The 18,778-nt window shown below is 48.0% G+C and overlaps 1 protein-coding gene, 1 pseudogene and 1 gene segment (V, D, J or C); all 3 read left to right on the top strand.

Annotated features, from left to right (window-relative positions):
* LOC117313628 (T cell receptor beta constant 1-like) overlaps positions 1–18,778 on the top strand; it is a 62,105-nt gene that overhangs the window by 32,832 nt on the left and 10,495 nt on the right.
* Positions 580–4,827, top strand: LOC141279611 (uncharacterized; annotated as a pseudogene).
* Positions 8,345–18,473, top strand: PRSS2 (serine protease 2). The gene is given in 11 exon segments (XM_033863385.2): positions 8,345–8,870; positions 9,839–9,903; positions 9,905–10,003; positions 10,597–10,630; positions 10,980–11,138; positions 11,141–11,236; positions 11,610–11,746; positions 12,026–12,319; positions 13,443–13,581; positions 13,878–14,002; positions 16,955–18,473. Coding segments are annotated over 8 exon segments (783 nt in total). The 5' UTR covers positions 8,345–8,830; the 3' UTR covers positions 12,179–12,319; positions 13,443–13,581; positions 13,878–14,002; positions 16,955–18,473.

An 18,778-nucleotide genomic window follows, 5' to 3' on the forward strand; every position in this document is an offset into this window, starting at 1 on the left:
AATATTTATTTTTCTCTTTCTGACTTACTTTACTCTGTATGACAGTCTCTAGGTCCATCCATGTCTCTGCAAATGGCACTATTTCGTTCCTTTTTATGACTAATATTCCATGTATATACATGTACCACTTATTAAGAGGAATGTATTCAGCAGTACGAGCCAGTTTACTGGAGTATGTATCAGGGAAGGAAGAATACGTTCAATTTGGGACAACCAAAATAAAGACTCAGCAGACAGTCGATATTCTGAATTATGTTTCCCTAATATTCTAAAATTTTACCTTTAGTTATCTAAGGTCCATATTGCATACCTAGTCTTGCTTTACACCCAAGGAGTAGCACATACGTGGTGCTCAGTAGTGATGGATGGGGAGGTGGTGGATGCGTGGTGGATAGACTGCAATTGCAGGCTGAGAGACTTGTGAATGAAGATCCAAACTAAGTGAAGAGCCACACATCTCCACTAGGGGGCAGACAAGTCTCCATATTCTGCAGAAACTCGACTGCCTATGACAAGAAGGGAAGAGAGAGCCAGTAGGGATGAGCTACACAGTGGTGACAGAAGATGAACTTGAATTTGATGTCTTAGTGCCTTTTCTCTGGGAAGAGGCGAGGCCATCACCTAAAGATATTGACTCTTCTGCCACTTCTCCTGGGATTAGGTATGGCCTTATACTGGGGGGAAGTTTGGGGTAAATGTGGATGTTGGGGAGAGGAGTAGCGTGTCCGAGGCCACCAGTCAGAGGATGGGGGAGATGTTGGATTAGAGGATCCTGACATAATAACAGTTGGCAGAACAAAACCAAAGTGCAGGCAGTGCTACAGGTTTCTTTGGGGGCCAAGGTGGTATTGGAGCAAATAGTAAAAGACCTTCCTGCCTGGGGACAAGCTTGTCAGCCCTCATGGGTTTTTCTGTCTCTCTGGAACTAGGCTCTGTGTTTGGTGCTCTCCTATCTCAAAAGCCAAGCAGGGACACCTGTGAATGCGGGACCTCCGTGATGATCCAGTGTTATAGGTCGATGGCCAGCTCACCTTCATGTACTGGTACCGTCAGTTTCCAGGACAGAGCTTGGTGCTGATGGCAACTGTGAATCAGGGCTCTGAGGCCACTTATGAGAGTGGGCTCACCAAGCACAAGTTTCCCATTCGCCGCCCAAACCTGCCGTTCTCAACTCTGACTGTGAACAATGTGAGCCCCGAGGATAGCAGCTCTTTACTTCTGCAGCGCTGGAGACACGTGCTGGGCACAGATCAAAGGTCCCAGCAAGAACCCCTGCAACCTCCTACCCGGCTCCATCCAGGTGAGCCTGAGAACCCTGGGAAGCAGGCTGGAGGGGGGAAACCGCAGCTCTTGGGCAGATGCAGCTGCCTGTGTACCGGTGGGTGGGGATGGGTGTGAATGGGTAGGCTGGGATGGGGAGAGAATTGGCAGGATCCGCCGGAGGGCCCCATCCACAGACAGGAAGAGTAGCTACTGGAGGGTGAGGATAAAATTTCTTCCAGAGGAATGTTTAGAAATAGTCAGTAAAGACAATCAGATACAATTTGCCTTCAAGTGGCACACTCAGAAGTACCCTTTAAGTATTTTATCTCAAGTCTATATTTAGCCTGTTCTCTATCGATATAGTTTAGAAGGCCCTTAGCCATCTTGATATCATACTGGTCCAGTACACTGATGGCATTATGCCGATTGTTCTTGGTGAATGGAAATTGTAAAGCATTCTAGATACCTTGGTACGACATACGCATGCCAGACCAATGCAGATCTGCAAAAATTCAGGGACCTGCCGATTTGGTGAGCGTCTGAGGAGTCCAGAGGTGTGAGATATGTTGGAATGTCCTCCAAAGTGAGGGGCGAGCTGCTGCATCTTACATCATCTGCCGTGGAGAAAGAGGTGCAATGCTTCATGGGACTTTCTGGATTTCGGAGTTAACATATACTACAGTTGGGTGTGCTACTCTGGTCCATTTACTGTGTCATCTGTAAGGCTGGGCCAGTGCAAGACAGAGTTCTGTAGCAGAATGAGGCGATGATGTAAGCTTCCCAGCCACCCGGGCCATAGACCGAGTAGCTCAGTTATTCTTGAAGTGCCCATGGCAGATGGGCTGCTCTGTAGAGCTCGTGGCATTCCCCAGTAAGAGAATCACAGGCAGATGCAAAGAGTTTTGGTGTAAAGCCATCCTGTCTGTCTTCTACCTGGCAACAACTATTCTTCCTTTGAAAAGCTGCTCCTGGCTGTTTGCTAAATGCCTTATCACGGCATTCAGAACTGGGTGTTAGCTGATTTGCAAAACTGTGAAGTTGAACACCACAGAGTATTCTGTTACTCAGTGGAAAATGTGTAATTAAGACAAGATTCAAGCACGGCTGGAAGGAGGTACAATTTGATTTCAAGAGCAAGTCCCAGTTTCATGGTCCACACTCCTATTCCACACCCACCTTACCCTCAATCCGTACGCAAGGTTTTGTGGGAATTCCCTATTTGCAGCTGAAAAACTATGGGGCTGTTTTCTGGGTAGGGTTGCATTTTATTCTGGAATGATCATTACAGTTTAACATAAGTATGGTTCTGAAAGGTAGTGGTAAAGGAAAATCTTCGCAAGGGCCAGAACCTCAGTCCTGAAGAATAGATCTAGCCTGTGTTCAACTTTCCCAGTATCAACTAGATTCTAGCCATTCATTCACATTTTCCCTCTTTTTGCTTCCCTGTGCTGTGTTAGGGGTAATTCCTTTAGACTCTCTGTCCTATTTACTAATTCACACCTCAACTCCGTTAAGCCATTTCACCTTTCAACTGACTTTTTTTTTTTCAATTGACTTTTTAATTTAAAATATATTTTCATTTCCAGGCAATCTACTTGGGTCTTTCTACAAATATAAGCAGTCATTTCTGAAAAATCTTACTCGTCCTGTATTTTTCAGTTATTTTATTTCTTTAAGGCTATCAAACTTATACTTGGAATTACCTGTTCGTGCCAACATCTGATGACTTTACGCACCTGGTTTTCTTGTGGTTTCTGCTGCCTCTCACTCAGGGTGACTTATTTCCCTGTGCATTGTGTAATTTGATATTATAAAATTTATCTTTGGGAATTCCCTAAATCCTGGAGTAAAGGTGGGCTTTCCAGGAAATATTTATTTTTGCCTCTGTCAAGCAATTGGGGTGCAGCAGACCTGATGTTTTCTTTTATAATTCTCAGCGTCCATCTTCTTGGCCGTACACTGTCTGTGCCAAACCCCAAAGGGCTGACTACTCAGTGGCCATGAATATTCAGAGGAAGCTGTTTTTTTTTTTTTTTTTTTTTTTGCATACGCGGGCCTCTCACTGCTGTGGCCTCTCCCGTTGCAGAGCACAGGCTCCGGACGCGCAGGCTCAGCGGCCATGGCTCACAGGCCCAGCCACTCCGCGGCATGTGGGATCTTCCCGGACCGGGGCACGAACCCACGTCCCCTGCATCGGCAGGCGGACTCTCAACCACTGTGCCACCAGGGAAGCCTGAGGAAGCTGTTTTTAATCCTCCACCCAAAGCCAAGACCAAGAAAAATAATAGTCCTTGTCAGTTGCCTGGGGGGTTATTTTCTTTAGTTCGCCCTTTCACTATGTGTAGCTTTTCCCGCATCCTGGCTTTATGAAGAAGCGATTCCCTTCACGGTCCTAGTCCTGTACAAGTTCCCGTGGGTCTTACCCGGTTTCTACACATGCTGATTCTCCTGGTCACAGGGATCCACATGTGCACCCATTTGATCAGATGGATCAGAAGTGCTGGTTTACCTTCCTGTCCCCTGCTCCCTAGGAAATGGGCAAATTCACCTACAAATAAGCCTTGGGCTGTGAGCATCTTCCTGTACAATGGCAGACTTTTCTCCTAAGGAGCAGTAAAACGCTGTGGTTAGGGGCTTGATTTCTGTTCCCAGGCAGACCTGAGCTTAGAACTTGACTCCACTGCTTTATCACCAGGTGTAACCTTGACAGGTTACACAATTTCATATGCATATATATAATATTGTTATATATAAAATAAGGATAATAATGATGCCAAAAAAGAAAGGCGTGAGGATTTTTATAAGAATGAGATGAAGTCTTCCATGTAAACCACATCACACTGTGCCTGGTAGAGACAAAACACACAATTTAGTTACTAGTTAAATGTATTTCTCACTGTAATACATGAAATTTTACCATTAACAATTCCATCCTCAAGGTCAGGTATTGCCCTCTCTGGGAAAATTTTATTTATTATTATAATGGTTTCTCTTTATTTTAGCTATTTTAATAACAAAATTAATGCATTTTTTTGTGAAATACACAGTTTATTAAACTGAGGAAAATTAAAATCACCCATTTAAATAAAATTAGATCGTATGTATTTTATCATTTATTCTCTTAAGCCAACAATATTTCATGTCAAAAAATATACTTGACATTAACTTATAAGAATATTTCGGTGTATTGATCCTTTAAATTGATCCTTTAAACCATGCTTTAAATGTCAGCTTTTACAATTAAAATTAATAGCAAGGTAAATATCTACATGCTAGATGATAGGGTAATTTAATATAAAAAGCAGTGGTTGTGTCAATTTATTTCTGTTATAGTCTCAGCAGGGAATGATGAAAGCCCTGCTTACCCCACCTTCACAGGGCTGGCATCTTCTTATTAGGTTCTCAACTCAAATACTATCTCCCCAAAGTACAGCTTTCCCGAACTTCTTACCTAATATAGCACTTGTGGACCCAGCCACCAGTTACTCACATTTATTATCACTTTATCCTATTTTAATAACATCTAATCACCATAGTCTGATTAAATATACAGTTGATCCTTGAACAAGGTGCGGATTAAGGGCACTAACTCTCTGCACAGTTGAAAATCCATGTATAACTTTACAGGTGGCCCTCTGTATCCGAAGTTCCACACCTGTGCACTCAACCAACCTCAGATCATGTAATATTATAGTATTCATTGTAAAAAAAAATCCATGTATAAGCAGACCAGTGCATTTCAAACCCCATGTTGTTCAAAGGTCAACTGTAGGCATTATATACACATTTTATATGTATATATACATATATATGTATATATACATTTTTAATTTACTGTCTGCCTCTCATAGCTATACCTCCTTACATATGTGTGGACACGAACACACATAAATACACAGAGATGCCATGAAAGCAAGGACCTTTTGTGTCTTCTTCATTGCTGTTTCCATAACGCTTAGAGAAATTACAGGAACATCACAGGAATTCAGTAAATATTAACTTAGTGTTATGGACTGAACTGTGTTCCTCCAAAATTCATATGCTGCAGTCCTATCCCCCAGTCCCTCAGAATGTAACTGTATTTGGAGATAGGATCTTTAAAGAACTAATTTAAGTGAGGCCATTAGAGTGGACCTGGCTGGTGTCCTTATCAGAAAAGATTAGGTCATAAAAGGAGAGACACCAGGGACGTGCCCACAGAGGAAAGGCTACATGAGAACACAGTTAGAAGAAGGTCATCTGCAAGCCAAGGAGAGAGAAGCCTCAGTAGAAAACAACCCTGTTGACACGGTCGACGAAAATAATCCATAAACAATCTGTAATAGGAATAGAAACAAGTTTTATTTGAGCCAAACTGAGAACTATAGCCCAGAAGACAGCCTCTCAGATAACTCTGAGGAACTGCTCCAGAGAAGCATGGTTTTCAACCCAGTTTTATATCTTGTCAGAACAAAGAACATTAAACAAGTCAGGGATACATTCCTTCAAGGTTTAAAACAAAACAGATCAACACGTACAGTGAGTCAGTATGTCCTTGGTCCCTGAGAAGGAGTCTTATCATCGAAGGAGTATCAGCACTGGTGTCCCAGGAAAAGAGGCATTTTATGTTTTAACATAGACGTTTTTACTTCCAGTCAATGTGCCCTTTTCTTTAATAATTAAAGCAGATGTACAGTATATGTCTGATGGGCAACAAACAGGCTGTTTTAGTTAGCATAAAATTCAAATTAACTCATGTATAAGCCAGAATGACTTCTCCATACCTCAGTATGTGAAAGTTTCTTTTATGAACACCTTGATCGTGGACTTCTAGCTCCCAGAACTGTGAGAAAATAGATTTCTGTGGTATTTTGTTATGGCAGCCCTAGCAAACTAATACATTAAGTAAATAAATATGATTCAGCAGAAAAGAGAAAAATTTGCCAAGCCATGTGGACTTCCCTGGAGAAACACTGTACAAAAATCATTTGAGTTCAGGCAATGTAAGGCCATTAAAAATGAACTAGATTGTTCTAACAGGGAGGGGGACAGAGGCTTTTCACCTTTCTGCTTGAGGAGAATGGTGGCCCCAAAACGTGTGCCAGCTCCCTCTACTCCACCACCCCACCCCGCCCAGGCTGGGAAAGGGAACAGCTATGGTGGGTTCTAGAGAGGCGAGCCCAGAACCTGCTCAAACACAGTGGCCCTGAACTTGGACGGTCCTCAGTTTGGAGCTGTGTTGGTTCCTGTGTGGACTGAGCACTCAGTTCTGAGACTTGGGAGCCTTTTGAAGATCCTCCTGGACAGGTCGGCCTATAGGAAGTGGGCTGACCAGTTGGCTGCCTTCCAAATGGACAACAGAGTCTAGAGTGTTTAAAAGCTAAATCAGTGGAGGGAGCTCAGTGGACTGGGCTTACCACTGAACTTGACTTGCGGGGCTCAGTCTGGATCTAATATGATTTAGAAAAGTAAATACACCTGTCATGTATTAAACTCTGCGTATCGTGGTACAAGTCACGGCTGCTACAATAACAGCCACGTGGGTATTCCTCCCAGACTCCTTACTGGCTCTCCTCTGAGTACTCGTCAGTAGACTCTGGAGTCACTTAAGCAGCATTAATAAGCCCAGGGATGAGACAAGGAATGACTGCAATGTGGACAAAAAGACCATTATAGTATAGGAACCAATCTGTCTTCAGATAAAAAGCTTCAATTGCTAGAGACTCCCCCATTCACCCCTCTGTATCAGCCTGAAGACTAGACAAAATGTGCAAGTAGACGTACCCATCTTCCTTGCTTCAAGGTGGGAAGCAGGAGAGGGCTGGGGAGGAGCAGCAGACTACTCCATGCAGCCAACCAGCCTATGCCCAGTGTGTGCCTCTAGCCTCTGTCTCACCCTTCAGTGTGTTTGGATCACACAGACCACCCCTTCACTACCCAGATTCAGTGATTCCCAGGCTGCGCCATTCAAGAAAATAGTTCTTAGCGGACAAAGAGAAATTGCACAATGGGCAAAATACCTAGTTTAGAAAAAATAATGGAGGCGGGAAGGAGTTGGGAGTTTGGAGGAAAGACAGCAGAGAATTTGACAATCTGATTGGAGCTGGTAAAGGACCCTGGGGGGCCAAGGAGGAGTTGACTAAGAGCTGAGGAGAAATACCTGAGCTGGGGGGCTGGGGGAGGGACGTATTTTTTAAAGAGAGACTAACGATTTGGAATCTGACAAAAATCTACTTTTCAGACCAGTAGGAGATCTGAAAGACTCCACTATGTAGCAACATGGTGGGAATGAACTTAGCTTCCACAGGGAAAGGTTCTGGTGTCATTCATGGATTCCTTAGCTGGGTGACCCTGGAGAAGTCACTTAACCACTTAGCTTTAGAGTTTTCATTGGTAAAAAGGAGAAAATGGTATCTGTTGCCCAAGTCATGAGGTTGTGTGAGGATCAAATAAAGGGAAGGGGAGCCAAACGTTCCGTGGTAGAGTTTACAGGCTCTGGGGTTGGCCTGCCATGCTAAATCCCACCTCTACAGCTTACTGGCTCTGTGACCTTGAGAAAGTTACGTCACCTCTATAAAGCTCATCTTGTCATCTATAAAATGGCAACCCCATAGGTGGTTGTGACAATAAAGTGAAAAGGGTCCGTGAAAGACTCACACCCACTTGGTATAGTAAAGCGCACAGAAACCATCCAGCATTATCATAATGAAAAGCCAGTGGCTTGATGGGCCAAGAGCTAAAAATCAACCAAGAGAATGTCTTTTTTTTTTAATTAATTAATTTATTTATTTTTGTCTGCGTTGGGTCTTCGTTGCTGCGCCCGGGCTTCCTCTGGTTGCGGCGAGCAAGGGCTACTCTTCATTGCGGTGGGCGGGCTTCTCATTGCGGTGGCTTCTCTTGCTGTGGAGCATGGGCTCTAGGTGCGTGGGCTTCAGTAGTTGTGGCTCGCGGGCTCTAGAGTGCAGGCTCAGTAGTTGTGGCGCACGGGCTTAGTTGCCCTGAGGCATGTAGGATCTTCCCGGACCAGGGCTCGGACCCGTGTCCCCTGCATTGGCAGGCGGATTCTTAACCACTGCGCCACCAGGTAAGTCCTAGGAGAACGTCTTAGAGAAATAGACAAAGGAATCCAAAATTCAGAATGAAGAGTGCCAGGTGCTGCAGAGTCTTATTCAAATTGAATTTGGGCAAATGTGGACTGGAATCCAACCTACACATCTGAGCCTAGAGTATGAGGTAATGGTTTCCACCTATATCTATTTTCTCTGCCTGTAAGGTGACTCCTGATACTTTGACCAAAACTCCCCTCATACTGTATTGCGGGTGTGATAGTTGATTCTAAGGGGGAGCGCAAAGCATCAGGAGAAGGCTAGTCTTAAGGCTTTAGACACAGAAAAGCCCAAGCAGTTGGGGGTTCCCTTTCAGACAGAGTCAGAACCACAGAGCACCAAGCGAGACTCCAGGAAAAGGAAAGCTGCAGGTGCGTTTGTACGGGGCTGGGGGGTGGTGACCCTCCACCCTCACCTACACACGCGCTCTCCTCGGGAGGTATAAAGGCTCTCCGCCAGCCACTCAACTACACTTCTCCACCATGAATCCACTGCTGATCGTTGCCTTTGTGGGAGCTGCTGGTGAGTCCCATGCGTTGCTTTGCGCCCCATTCGCCCCTGTCCTTGCAGAGATACATGCTCCACCATTCCTGCTACCTTTCCTGTTCTACCTGCGCGCTGAGATCCCACCTTCCCTGTCCAGCACCCCTCCTTCCCACTCTGGGGGTCTCTTTAAGCCTCATTCTCTCACCTTCTGCCGGACTCCACTCCCATCTCCCTCATCCATCAGTTTCGGGGCTTTGTTGGGAGAGGCGCGAAAGGGAGACCAGGTGGGGACGGTTTGTGAAATGAGCCAGGACTTGAGGCTCTAGGATAGCTCCACGGCAGCTGTTCCTAACCTCGGATGCACCTGGGGAGGTGGAACGATGACTCATTCCAGTCCTATTAATTGGCCTGGGGTGTGGCCCATGCATTGACCTTTTAAGCCTCCCAGGTAGTTTTCAGATGCCCGGATGTAAAGCCACAGCTGCAAATCACTGTTCTATTGGCCAATAACCATAACTACCTTTGTCCTGCGCAGTGGGTCCCCAGCCTCACTGCGCAGATGTGAGCTACGGGAGGAGCTGGCTACAGCCAGGGCTTCGCCGTCAGATCTTCCTACTTAGGCCGTCCCATCATGACAAGCCGGGGCTGAAACTGCAGTGGGGAGTAGACTGGTGATGAGTAAGAGAGAGAAAGAAGCATTCGGTGGGTGAGAGGACCCCATTCCGACCCTATCGCACTGAATGCACTGTGAGGGGGTTTCTTGTCCTTGGCCCCAGGGGAGGTCTGGGCCCGAGCCCCTGCAGGGTCCCTAGCTCTGTGCCCTGCAGGCACACAGAGCAACTCGGGAGAACTACCTCTGTGAGACAAGCGGGGGATGCTCCCCCGCGGCCTCCCTCTCACCACTGTGCTCCTTCAGGAATCCTAATTAGCAAGGTCCAGCCGCAGGGCTCTGGGCTCCAACCCCAACCCTCCTGTTGAATTGGCTTCTCCCTTCCTGTCTCAAGTTGCTTTTCCCACGGACGATGATGACAAGATCATAGGGGGCTACACCTGTGCAGCGCATTCCATTCCCCTACCAGGTGTCCCTGAACTCCGGTTACCACTTCTGCGGGGGCTCCCTCATCAGTGACCAGTGGGTGGTGTCCGCGGCTCACTGCTACAAGTCGTAAGTGCTGGGCCCCTGGCTACAAAGCCCACCGCCCAGGGCCCTCTGGAGGAGCTGGGGTCTGTGTAGGGGTTGCTGAAGTTGGGAACGATGATGGGGAAGAGAAGAAGTTGACGATGGCAGCTGACTCGCAGGAGCTGCGGGTAAAATGGGGCACCTGATAGGAAGCCGCTGACACCCCAAATCAATAGATCAAACAGCAAGGGCTGCGGGTCATAAAAGCAGGGACGGACCATTTTGCGGTAGGAATGGCCAGCTTGAAAAGCAGGCAAGGACCTCACACCGAGTAACCTTTGCCAGTTGGCTACAGGTTAAAACCACCTGAGATATGTTAAAAAAAAACAAAAACAATAAAAACAGTTCCTATTTGACTCAGAATTTTTAGGAAGAGAGTCTGAGTATTGGTGAGTTTATAACTGCCTCTGGCAGATCTACTCTCTGGGCAGAGCTGAGAATCACTGTCAAGACCAAGGGCTTTCAAACCTGAGTGCACGTAAGAATCACCCGGAGGGCCTGTTAAAACACAGATTGCTGGGTCCCACCCCCAGGGTTTCTGATGCAGTAGGTCTGGGGTGGGAACTGAGAATGCGTTCCCAGCTGAGGCTGAGGCTGCAGTCCAGGGGCTGCACTTTGAGAAGCGCTGGATTAGCTCCTACGGGACGATGGTACTTAGCAGAGCGAGAACGGAGGGGGTAGAAGTCACCGCGTGTAGTTCGCAAGGTGGCAGAGGATGAAGGATGCCCGGGGAACTCGGAGTGGCTTGGTTGCACCCACGGCCCTGAATGCATGAGAGGCGTGGGGAAGGCGGCTGGAAAAGCAAATAGAGGAGCATCCCCTCCCCCCCAGGACCCCTTCACGGCCTCCCTGCCCCACTGCCCCTCTACTGCCCTGTGACATTCCCACACCACCACCTGCGAGCAGGGAAAACGCCGGGGGGCGCAGGGATGTGGGCAAAAGGCCTTTACTGTGCTTTGCCCGCAATGGCCGCCTCCAGGTGAGGCTGGAAGAGTGCAACATCGACGTCCTGGAGGGCTGTGAGCAGTTCGTCGACGCGGCCAAGATCGTCCGCCACCCCAGCTCCAGCAGCTGGACTCTGAACAGGGACATCTTGCTGATCAAACTCTCCTCGCCTGCGTTCATTGAAGCCCGGTGCCCACCTTAGCTCTGCCCAGCGCCTGTGCGCCCGCTGGCACCCAGTGCCTCATCTCTGGCTGGGGCAACACCCTGAGCTCTGGAGGTGAGTGGGACCCTCACGACTTCACCCTCCAACCTACCCACATTGCCCAGAACTGAGCATCCCCTGAGCTGGGACCCCTTTGCTTCCAGTCTGCAAATTCACGTCAAGTGCCTACTACACAAAGGGCTCTCTGCTGGGTACCAGAGAGATGCAAAGTGTCAAGGAGTTGAACCCGAGAATCAAAAGACAGGACAGATGTAGTCCTTGCTATTAGCACCTCTAGGGAGGGGTCTGCAGTGAGCTTTCTGGGAGTCGAAACCCATCACTCCTTGGAGGCCTCTCCTGGCCGCCCTCAGGGTTCAGCACTGGATTGCCATCCCGTCCTGGCCTGACCCACATTTTCCTTTCCTTGATCTCTTCCTGCCCCTCAAAGTCAACTACCCCGAGCTGCTGCAGTGCCTGGACACCCCACTGCTGAGTCAGGCCGAGTGTGAAGCGTCGTACCCTGGACAGATCACTGACAGCATGGTCTGCGCCGGCTTCCTCGAGGGAGGCAGTGATTCGTGCCAGGTGACTTGACCCTACCACTCTGAGACCCCTGCCCAGACACACAGGCCCCCTGGGAACGGGATTTGATTGCCCGGGGCTGTGGGGCTGGTAGAGGAGGTCCCTGGGCAGTGGTCCCGTGGAGAAACAAGGGAGGCTAGTGTGCGTGGCATCTCTTCACACTGTGGAGAGATGTGGAACCACAGAGCCGACAGGAATGGGGTCTCGTAAGGTTCAGACTGTGTGTGGCTCTGGGTCCCTTCTTCTCTCTTTATAAACCTTGTCCCACCGCTTCCTCCCCAGGGTGACTCTGGTGGCCCTGTGGCCTGCAACGGAGAGCTCCAGGGCATTGTTTCCTGGGGCTCTGGCTGTGCCCAGAAGGGCAAGCCTGGGGTCTACACCAAGGTCTGCAACTATGTGGACTGGATTCAGCAGACCATCGCTGCCAACAGCTAAAGCCCCCGCCCCTCTGCCATCCTTATGCTAATAAAGTGACTCTTCTCTAACTGCCCAGGTCTGTACCTGCTCCCTCCGGCCCCTTCACTCCGGGAAACATCTCCTCCCATCTGAGGTCAGACAGGGCTGTACCCCTTACAGGTGAGCAGAGCGCCCCACTTCCCAAACTGTCTTCCACGGCACACTGGTATAGCAGCATGTAAAGAGAAGGGATCCAGAAAATCACAATCGGGGGGAGGTTTTCTAGAGGAAAATCCATTTCGGAAAGGCTGCATCGGCCTTCGTGCTTCTCTGGGTCTTGAGTGCAGTGCTGATATGTGCACACGTCGGCATGGTCTGTAAGATCCCATACTTCGTCTCACCGCTACCCACACCTAGGGAAGCACCTGTGCCAATCACCTTGGCCTCTTCTGAGTCCCCTCCAAGCCCCAGCTTATGTTCTCTCCTGGCAGCAGGTGATCCCATGGGCCCCTATTTCCCAACGACCATCTCATGTGTCTGAGGAAGACAAGAGCTCCCTGGTCTCCATCCCTCAGGCTCCTGAGAAACCTGCCTTTTGTTCTCCCCACGTGATGGTACTGACACGAATATACCATACTGAGTACTTTATGGGCACTTTCAGATTTGGTTCCCTCTCCCCTCTGGGGTGGTTATTATTCCAGCAGTACAGACAAGGAAACAGAGGTTCAGAGAAGGTTATTAATTTACCCACATCCCTCATCCAGCAAGTGGCAGATCTGGAGGGGGTTTTTTTCTAATTTTAATTATGCTTAATTATTTGACCTACATGCTATTTATGATTGTATTGATTAATTTTTAATTCTTTTCTTTCTTTTTTTTTTTAAACCCCACATTTGTTTATTTATTTACTTTTTTGGTTGTGTTAGGTCTTCGTTTCTGTGCGAGGGCTTTCTCTAGTTGTGGCAAGCGGGGGCCACTCTTCATCGCGGTGCACGGGCCTCTCACTGTCGCGGCCTCTCCCGTTGCGGAGCACAGGCTCTGGACGCGCAGGCTCAGTACTTGTGGCTCACGGGCCCAGTCACTCCGCGGCATATGGGATCTTCCCAGACCAGGGCTCGAACCCGTGTGCCCTGCATTAGCAGGCAGATTCTCAACCACTGCACTACCAGGGAAGCCCAGATCTGGAATTTTGAATCCCTATTTGCCTGGTCCCAAAGCCCAGCCCCTGCTTCCCCTACCCCATCTCATGGGCTCTCCAGCCGCATCTATGGTCCACCAGCTCTGCTGTTCACCGTCTCTCCAGCTCATCCCCTGCCTCACAGCACTTCCTGAGGGATGCTGGTCTCCTGCCCGCCTTCTAACCCTGCGCTTAGAGAGGTCCGGCCCGTTATCTGATTCCTGGTTAATACCTTTCCTGATCTCTCACATTTTCAAAGTAGAAGGTAAGTTCCTCATCGTGGAGATGTAGGGTTCTTCCTGCTCTGCCCCTACCTATGTTTCCAGCCTTGGTCTCCTCACCCCTCCCCTCCCCTGCTGTGCTCCAATGCTCAGAAGTCCTGGGGGTTTCCTCCAACAAACATGGACCTCTGACCTCTAGCTCTAGACACTACTGGTCCATCTGGTTTGATGCCCTTCCCACCCACCCCTTCACCCTCTTCAGAAAAGTCTTTGACCCTCTGTGGACCCTCTGGTCTGAGTAAGGATTTTTCCTTCTCTTCCGTGCTTTCTTCTATCACAGTTCTTCTCATGCTGCTGAATGTATATGGATGTATCTACCTTGGCCTTCAACCATGAGCTTTTCCGGAAGAAATCTCGCCTTACTCGTCCTGGGAATCCTACTGATTAAACAACAGCTGGACTAAGGTAGGCACCCCACGATCGGATGAATGAATGAACGATGAGCTAGGAGTGGAGGCAAATGTACTGAAGAAAGGAAGAGCCTTACAGAAGACTGGTTCTCAGAGTGTGGTCCCTCGACCAGCAGCACCAGAATCACGTGGGAATTTAGGAGAAATGCACATTGCTAGGCCCGACCCCTGACCTACTGAGTCAGAAATTCTAAGATGGAGCCCAGCAGCTTGCTTTTAACAAGACTTCCAAGTCATCCTGAGGGATGCCAGAGCTTGGGAACCAGTGTGGTAGAGAGACCCCTAGACCAGTACTCTCTGTGAAAACACCAGTCATGGACGTCTCCACTAACTATAGGCAGGCATCGTGATAAAACTTTACGTGTATTATTTATGTCTCACAAGAGCTCCATAAGGGAGATGTTATTTTATTTATCATCATCATCATTCCCACTTTACAGATAAGGAGACTGGAGTTTAAAAAGCTTCAGTAACTTGCCCAAGGTCCACAGATGTAAGGAGAGGGCGTGGGTGGGAGCCCCGCAGTCTGGCTACAGGAGATGAGCTTGCCGGAGGAGCGGGGCCTCAGCGGCTCAGGTACAGTGCCCAGCGGAGCCCCCGGAACTTAAGTGAGGAAGCCTGGGTGCTGGTCCCAGCCCTGTCTCCTCACATCCCGCACCCTTTAGCCTCTTCAGATTTCAGTTTCATCTGGGGAAATTAGGAGACAAAGTTTGGGTTCAAATGGGTCAATTAACGTACTTGAAAGTTTTCAAAAATTACACGTAGGTGTTCTTTGCGTATCTCCTCCCTACATCCCAACACACAGCTTGAGAAAGGCACACAGGTAACTAACCAGCTTCCCCTCGGATCCCCTGATCACTACCCACATTCTTCTCGCCCCCTCAGGTGGCCACGCTGACAGTGCAGCCGCTTAAGTCTAACAAAAAATAAGGAAAGGCTTCCCCCTGCTGCCCAAGATGATGAATGACCTCGCTCGGCACCTGCCTGACCGGTCTAAACTCCTTTCACCCCACCCCACCCCCCAAATAAAAGCTTCGCGGGCACTTGGGCTACTAACAGTGTGTGACACGGTGGCAAAGATCTGGGACAAACCCCATCAGGATAAAAAGTAGTTGTGAAACCAAGACAGGGTGGTATTCTCTGTAAGTCCAAGTCGGGTTGAGAGTCCCCAGCTAGATGGTCAAAAGGAAACGCTTACTTAGGGGGTAAATTAGTGACGCAAAAAGGGTTAATAAGGAAAATACTATATGGAACTAGATCAAAGTAAATCAGTACATTGATGAAAGTTCCTCAATGTGGAAAGGGAACAAGGAAGAGGCCTTGCCACCTTCCGACTGATAAAAGCAATTGATGACCTTGTATTGGGCTACTGTGAGACCTGTCACTATTCCTGAGTTAAATACAGACTGTCTCCCCTTTTTCCCTAAATTCTAAGAGCCCTGCCAGTTGCGGCCAGCTCTCGCACCACCAGACAGCGCTCTGCTGTGCTTCCAGCTGACAGCTGCCCTTCTCAAGGACCAGCAGTGGATCCCAGGACTGGTGCAGAAGTGGAAACACCCAGGGTCATTTTGTGCTTAATTGTTTATTTAAATGCAAATTAATAAACCTAGAGATTTTGAGCTCAGAGTATCCTGGGGACTACTCAGAAATATGTATTTTTCATGAGCCTCCTCGGTGATTGGAGACTCACTGAGCAAATTCAAGACAGTACAACAGCTTCTTGTATAAACTGGTCTTCTTTGGAAGAAACGAGTTTGTAAATAAAACAAGTATCTTTTTTCTCTAGTGGCAGATTTTAAAATATCGCTTAAAGCAGTATTTTGCTGTTTTTTTCTTTTTAAATTTTATTAAGTTTTACTTTAAAAGAAAATAGATAATAGCTATGTTATCTATTTAAAATAAAATAGCTATGTATGGCTCAACACAATAAAGTTGACACTGAGAAATGTTAATTTTCCTTATACTCTGTGTCCTCCACTCATTCTTTTTTTTTTCTTAACGTCTTCATTGGAGTATAATTGCTTTACAATGGTGTGTTAGTTTCTGCTTTATAACAAAGTGAATCAGCGATCCACTCATTCTTAACAGGTAATCATTTTATCCATCGCTTTTGTATCCTTCCATTGTTTCTTCACGCAGCATCAAACAAACAGAAGTATAATTCGTATTTTAATAATAAGTATTATTCTTACTTTGTTAGACAAAGGTAGCATACAGGAGCCTTATTCTACAGCTTGTTTTTATCCAGTTAACATTATATCTTAGAAAGCTTTCCACGGCAGTATGAAACATTTTCATTCTTCTTTAGCATTGAATAATATTCTGTGTGAATGTTTCATAATTTACCCAATCCCTTACTAATGGGCACTTGAATTTTTTCCCAATCTCTTTGCTATTCCAAATAATGCAAATACTTTACACACTTTTTTTTATTTGTATGCAAGAGTAATTACAGGATAAACTGTCAAAGGTGGGATTTCTAGGTGAAAAGGTAAGCACATTTGTAATTTTTATAGATATTTCCAAATTGCTCCCATGAAGAGTTGTATTATTTCGCACCCACCGGCAATCAGTGTGTAAAAGGACATATTTCGCCAGAAACTAGCCAATAGAATGGTCTTCCATAATTCAATTTGTCAATCATATTGGAGAAAAGTGACATTTCAATGCAGTTTTACTTTGTATTTATCATTGCAAGTTTTCTTTTTCCTATGGTTAAGCACCATTTGGATCTTTTTTTTCCGGAACCTCTGTTCTTTGCCATTTTTATTGGGCTCTGGGTTATTTTCTAATTGATTTCTAGGAGTTCATCGTCATGGGGAGATCAGCCCTCATGACGAGAATCACTAATGCTTTCCCCATACTGTCATTTATCTTTTGATTCTGCGTCTGTTTCGCCCTGTAAGCGTGTTATCATTACGTGATCGAGTGTCCTTTTTTCTTCTAGATGTTGTCATAGTTTAAAAGGCAACGAAAGGAAGCACCATGTAGTGAGAGGAGATGCAGACCACTCAGCTGGAGGCTCAATTTCAAGGTCATCTCGTGCAGGGAGAATAAAATATCTACCAAAAACTTAAAATGTTCCTGCCCTTCAGGGAAAAGAGGGAGAAGACCTTGACCGTGATCACTTGGCCGTGTGATTGTATTTGAACGTCCCTGAGGCTGTATTCATTCAGTTCTCCACACCTGGTTCCCCCAGTGCCCTCCACTGAACTCGAATGTCTAAAGTCCACAGTGAGAAGTGCAGCAGCTGATGACACACGTGGTCCCCCCTCACCTCACACTGGTTAGAAATACAGCTCTCAGCTATCACTTTATCTACCCCTGGGAAAGCCCTACCTCTATGTAGCTTGTGGCCAATTCTCCTTCAGACCACCCTGGAGGTTCAGAATTGGGCCAACGGGGCAGAGTCTGGGTACTGAGTGCTGAAAGGTGTGACCTCCGGTGTGGCCAGCATCGGAGCAGTCCCGAGATAGAAAGGGGCTGCTACTATGACGCCAGCTTGCAGAGGGGCAGATACCAGGGAAAGCAGCCCCTGATGCAAAGACACACGGCTCTGAGGGGCTAAGAAGGTCCTGAAGAAAGGGCATGAGCACAAGGAGGGAGCCCCCTGGCCTGGTCCGTCCTCCCCACCACTTGCACCTGGGGCGGTGATGTCACCGCCTCGCCCTCCAGTGCCCTCACAGGGGCAGCTGCTCTGGTGGTTTCTCCCAGACTCCGACTTGGAGGGGCAGACGCATGGGAGGAGCCGTTTTTGTATAAAGCTGTAACGTTGTGAGGACAGGGGGGCCACAGTGATTCAACCCTACGGGAATCCTTTACAAAAACCTTTCTGCCTGTCCCAATTCCCACCGTCCTTCCATTCTTCTCCCGGGTCACAGGCCCAAGGGTGGTTTGGGTCAGAATGTCGCCACCTTCCTCCCGTCCACCTGTCAAGCCCAGGCCATGGAGAAGCACAGGCCTGGATCAGAGCTGAAGCTTGCAGGCAGAAAGGCCAGACATAAGAAGATGCCTCTGTGGCCTCATGGGTGAAGGCCTCAGAGAGACCCCTTTATCCCACCCTCCTCCTCCCCCCACCCAAGGACAAGGTCAATGGGAAGGTACATGGGAGGTGACCGTTCTATGAAGGAAGAAGCCAGCACTACCCAGCCCTCCGGGGACAGTCACGGTCTCTGGGACCCTGCCCTCCTCGCCAGGCCCACATCCTTCTGATGGACCCTCAGGAAGAATCAAAAACCAGGGCACAGGGCTCTCTGGATGGACTCTGCCCATGCTCCGTGGCCCCAAGAGTCAAAAGTCGAAAACATTCTTCTGTACAATATCTTTAGAGCACAGGAGGGGATTCCTAGTCCCAGAGTCCACCAGGCACCAACCAAAATCCCCTCCTCTCTGCACTCCTCGCGTTTGCTTTCCTCCTTACTCCGCGTCACTGTGCAAACACTGACGTCTTCTTCGGAGAAGGCACCAGGCTCACGGTCGTAGGTAAGACATAATCCAGGCCTATCCTGGCCCCTTGTAGGGGAAGGCGGGTCCCAAGTGTGCATTGTAAGGCGGCTGTATTCTGATGTGCTATGACTATACCTTCGGCCCAGGGACCAAGCTGACTGTTGTAGGTAAGGCCAGGGTGTCCAGGTGGGTACCACGAGGGAGCACTCTCTCGGGGAATGTGGGAAGGAAGGGATGACCCAGCTCCTGGGTCTTGGGGCCCTGGAAAGTTCTGGAATGGTATGCAGAGTGTTTGAAGGGGGCTGGTGGCTCTGGGAGGGAAGGC

The sequence above is a fragment of the Tursiops truncatus genome, chromosome 9, assembly GCF_011762595.2.
Source record: "Tursiops truncatus isolate mTurTru1 chromosome 9, mTurTru1.mat.Y, whole genome shotgun sequence".
In the NCBI taxonomy this organism is placed as follows: domain Eukaryota; kingdom Metazoa; phylum Chordata; class Mammalia; order Artiodactyla; family Delphinidae; genus Tursiops; species Tursiops truncatus.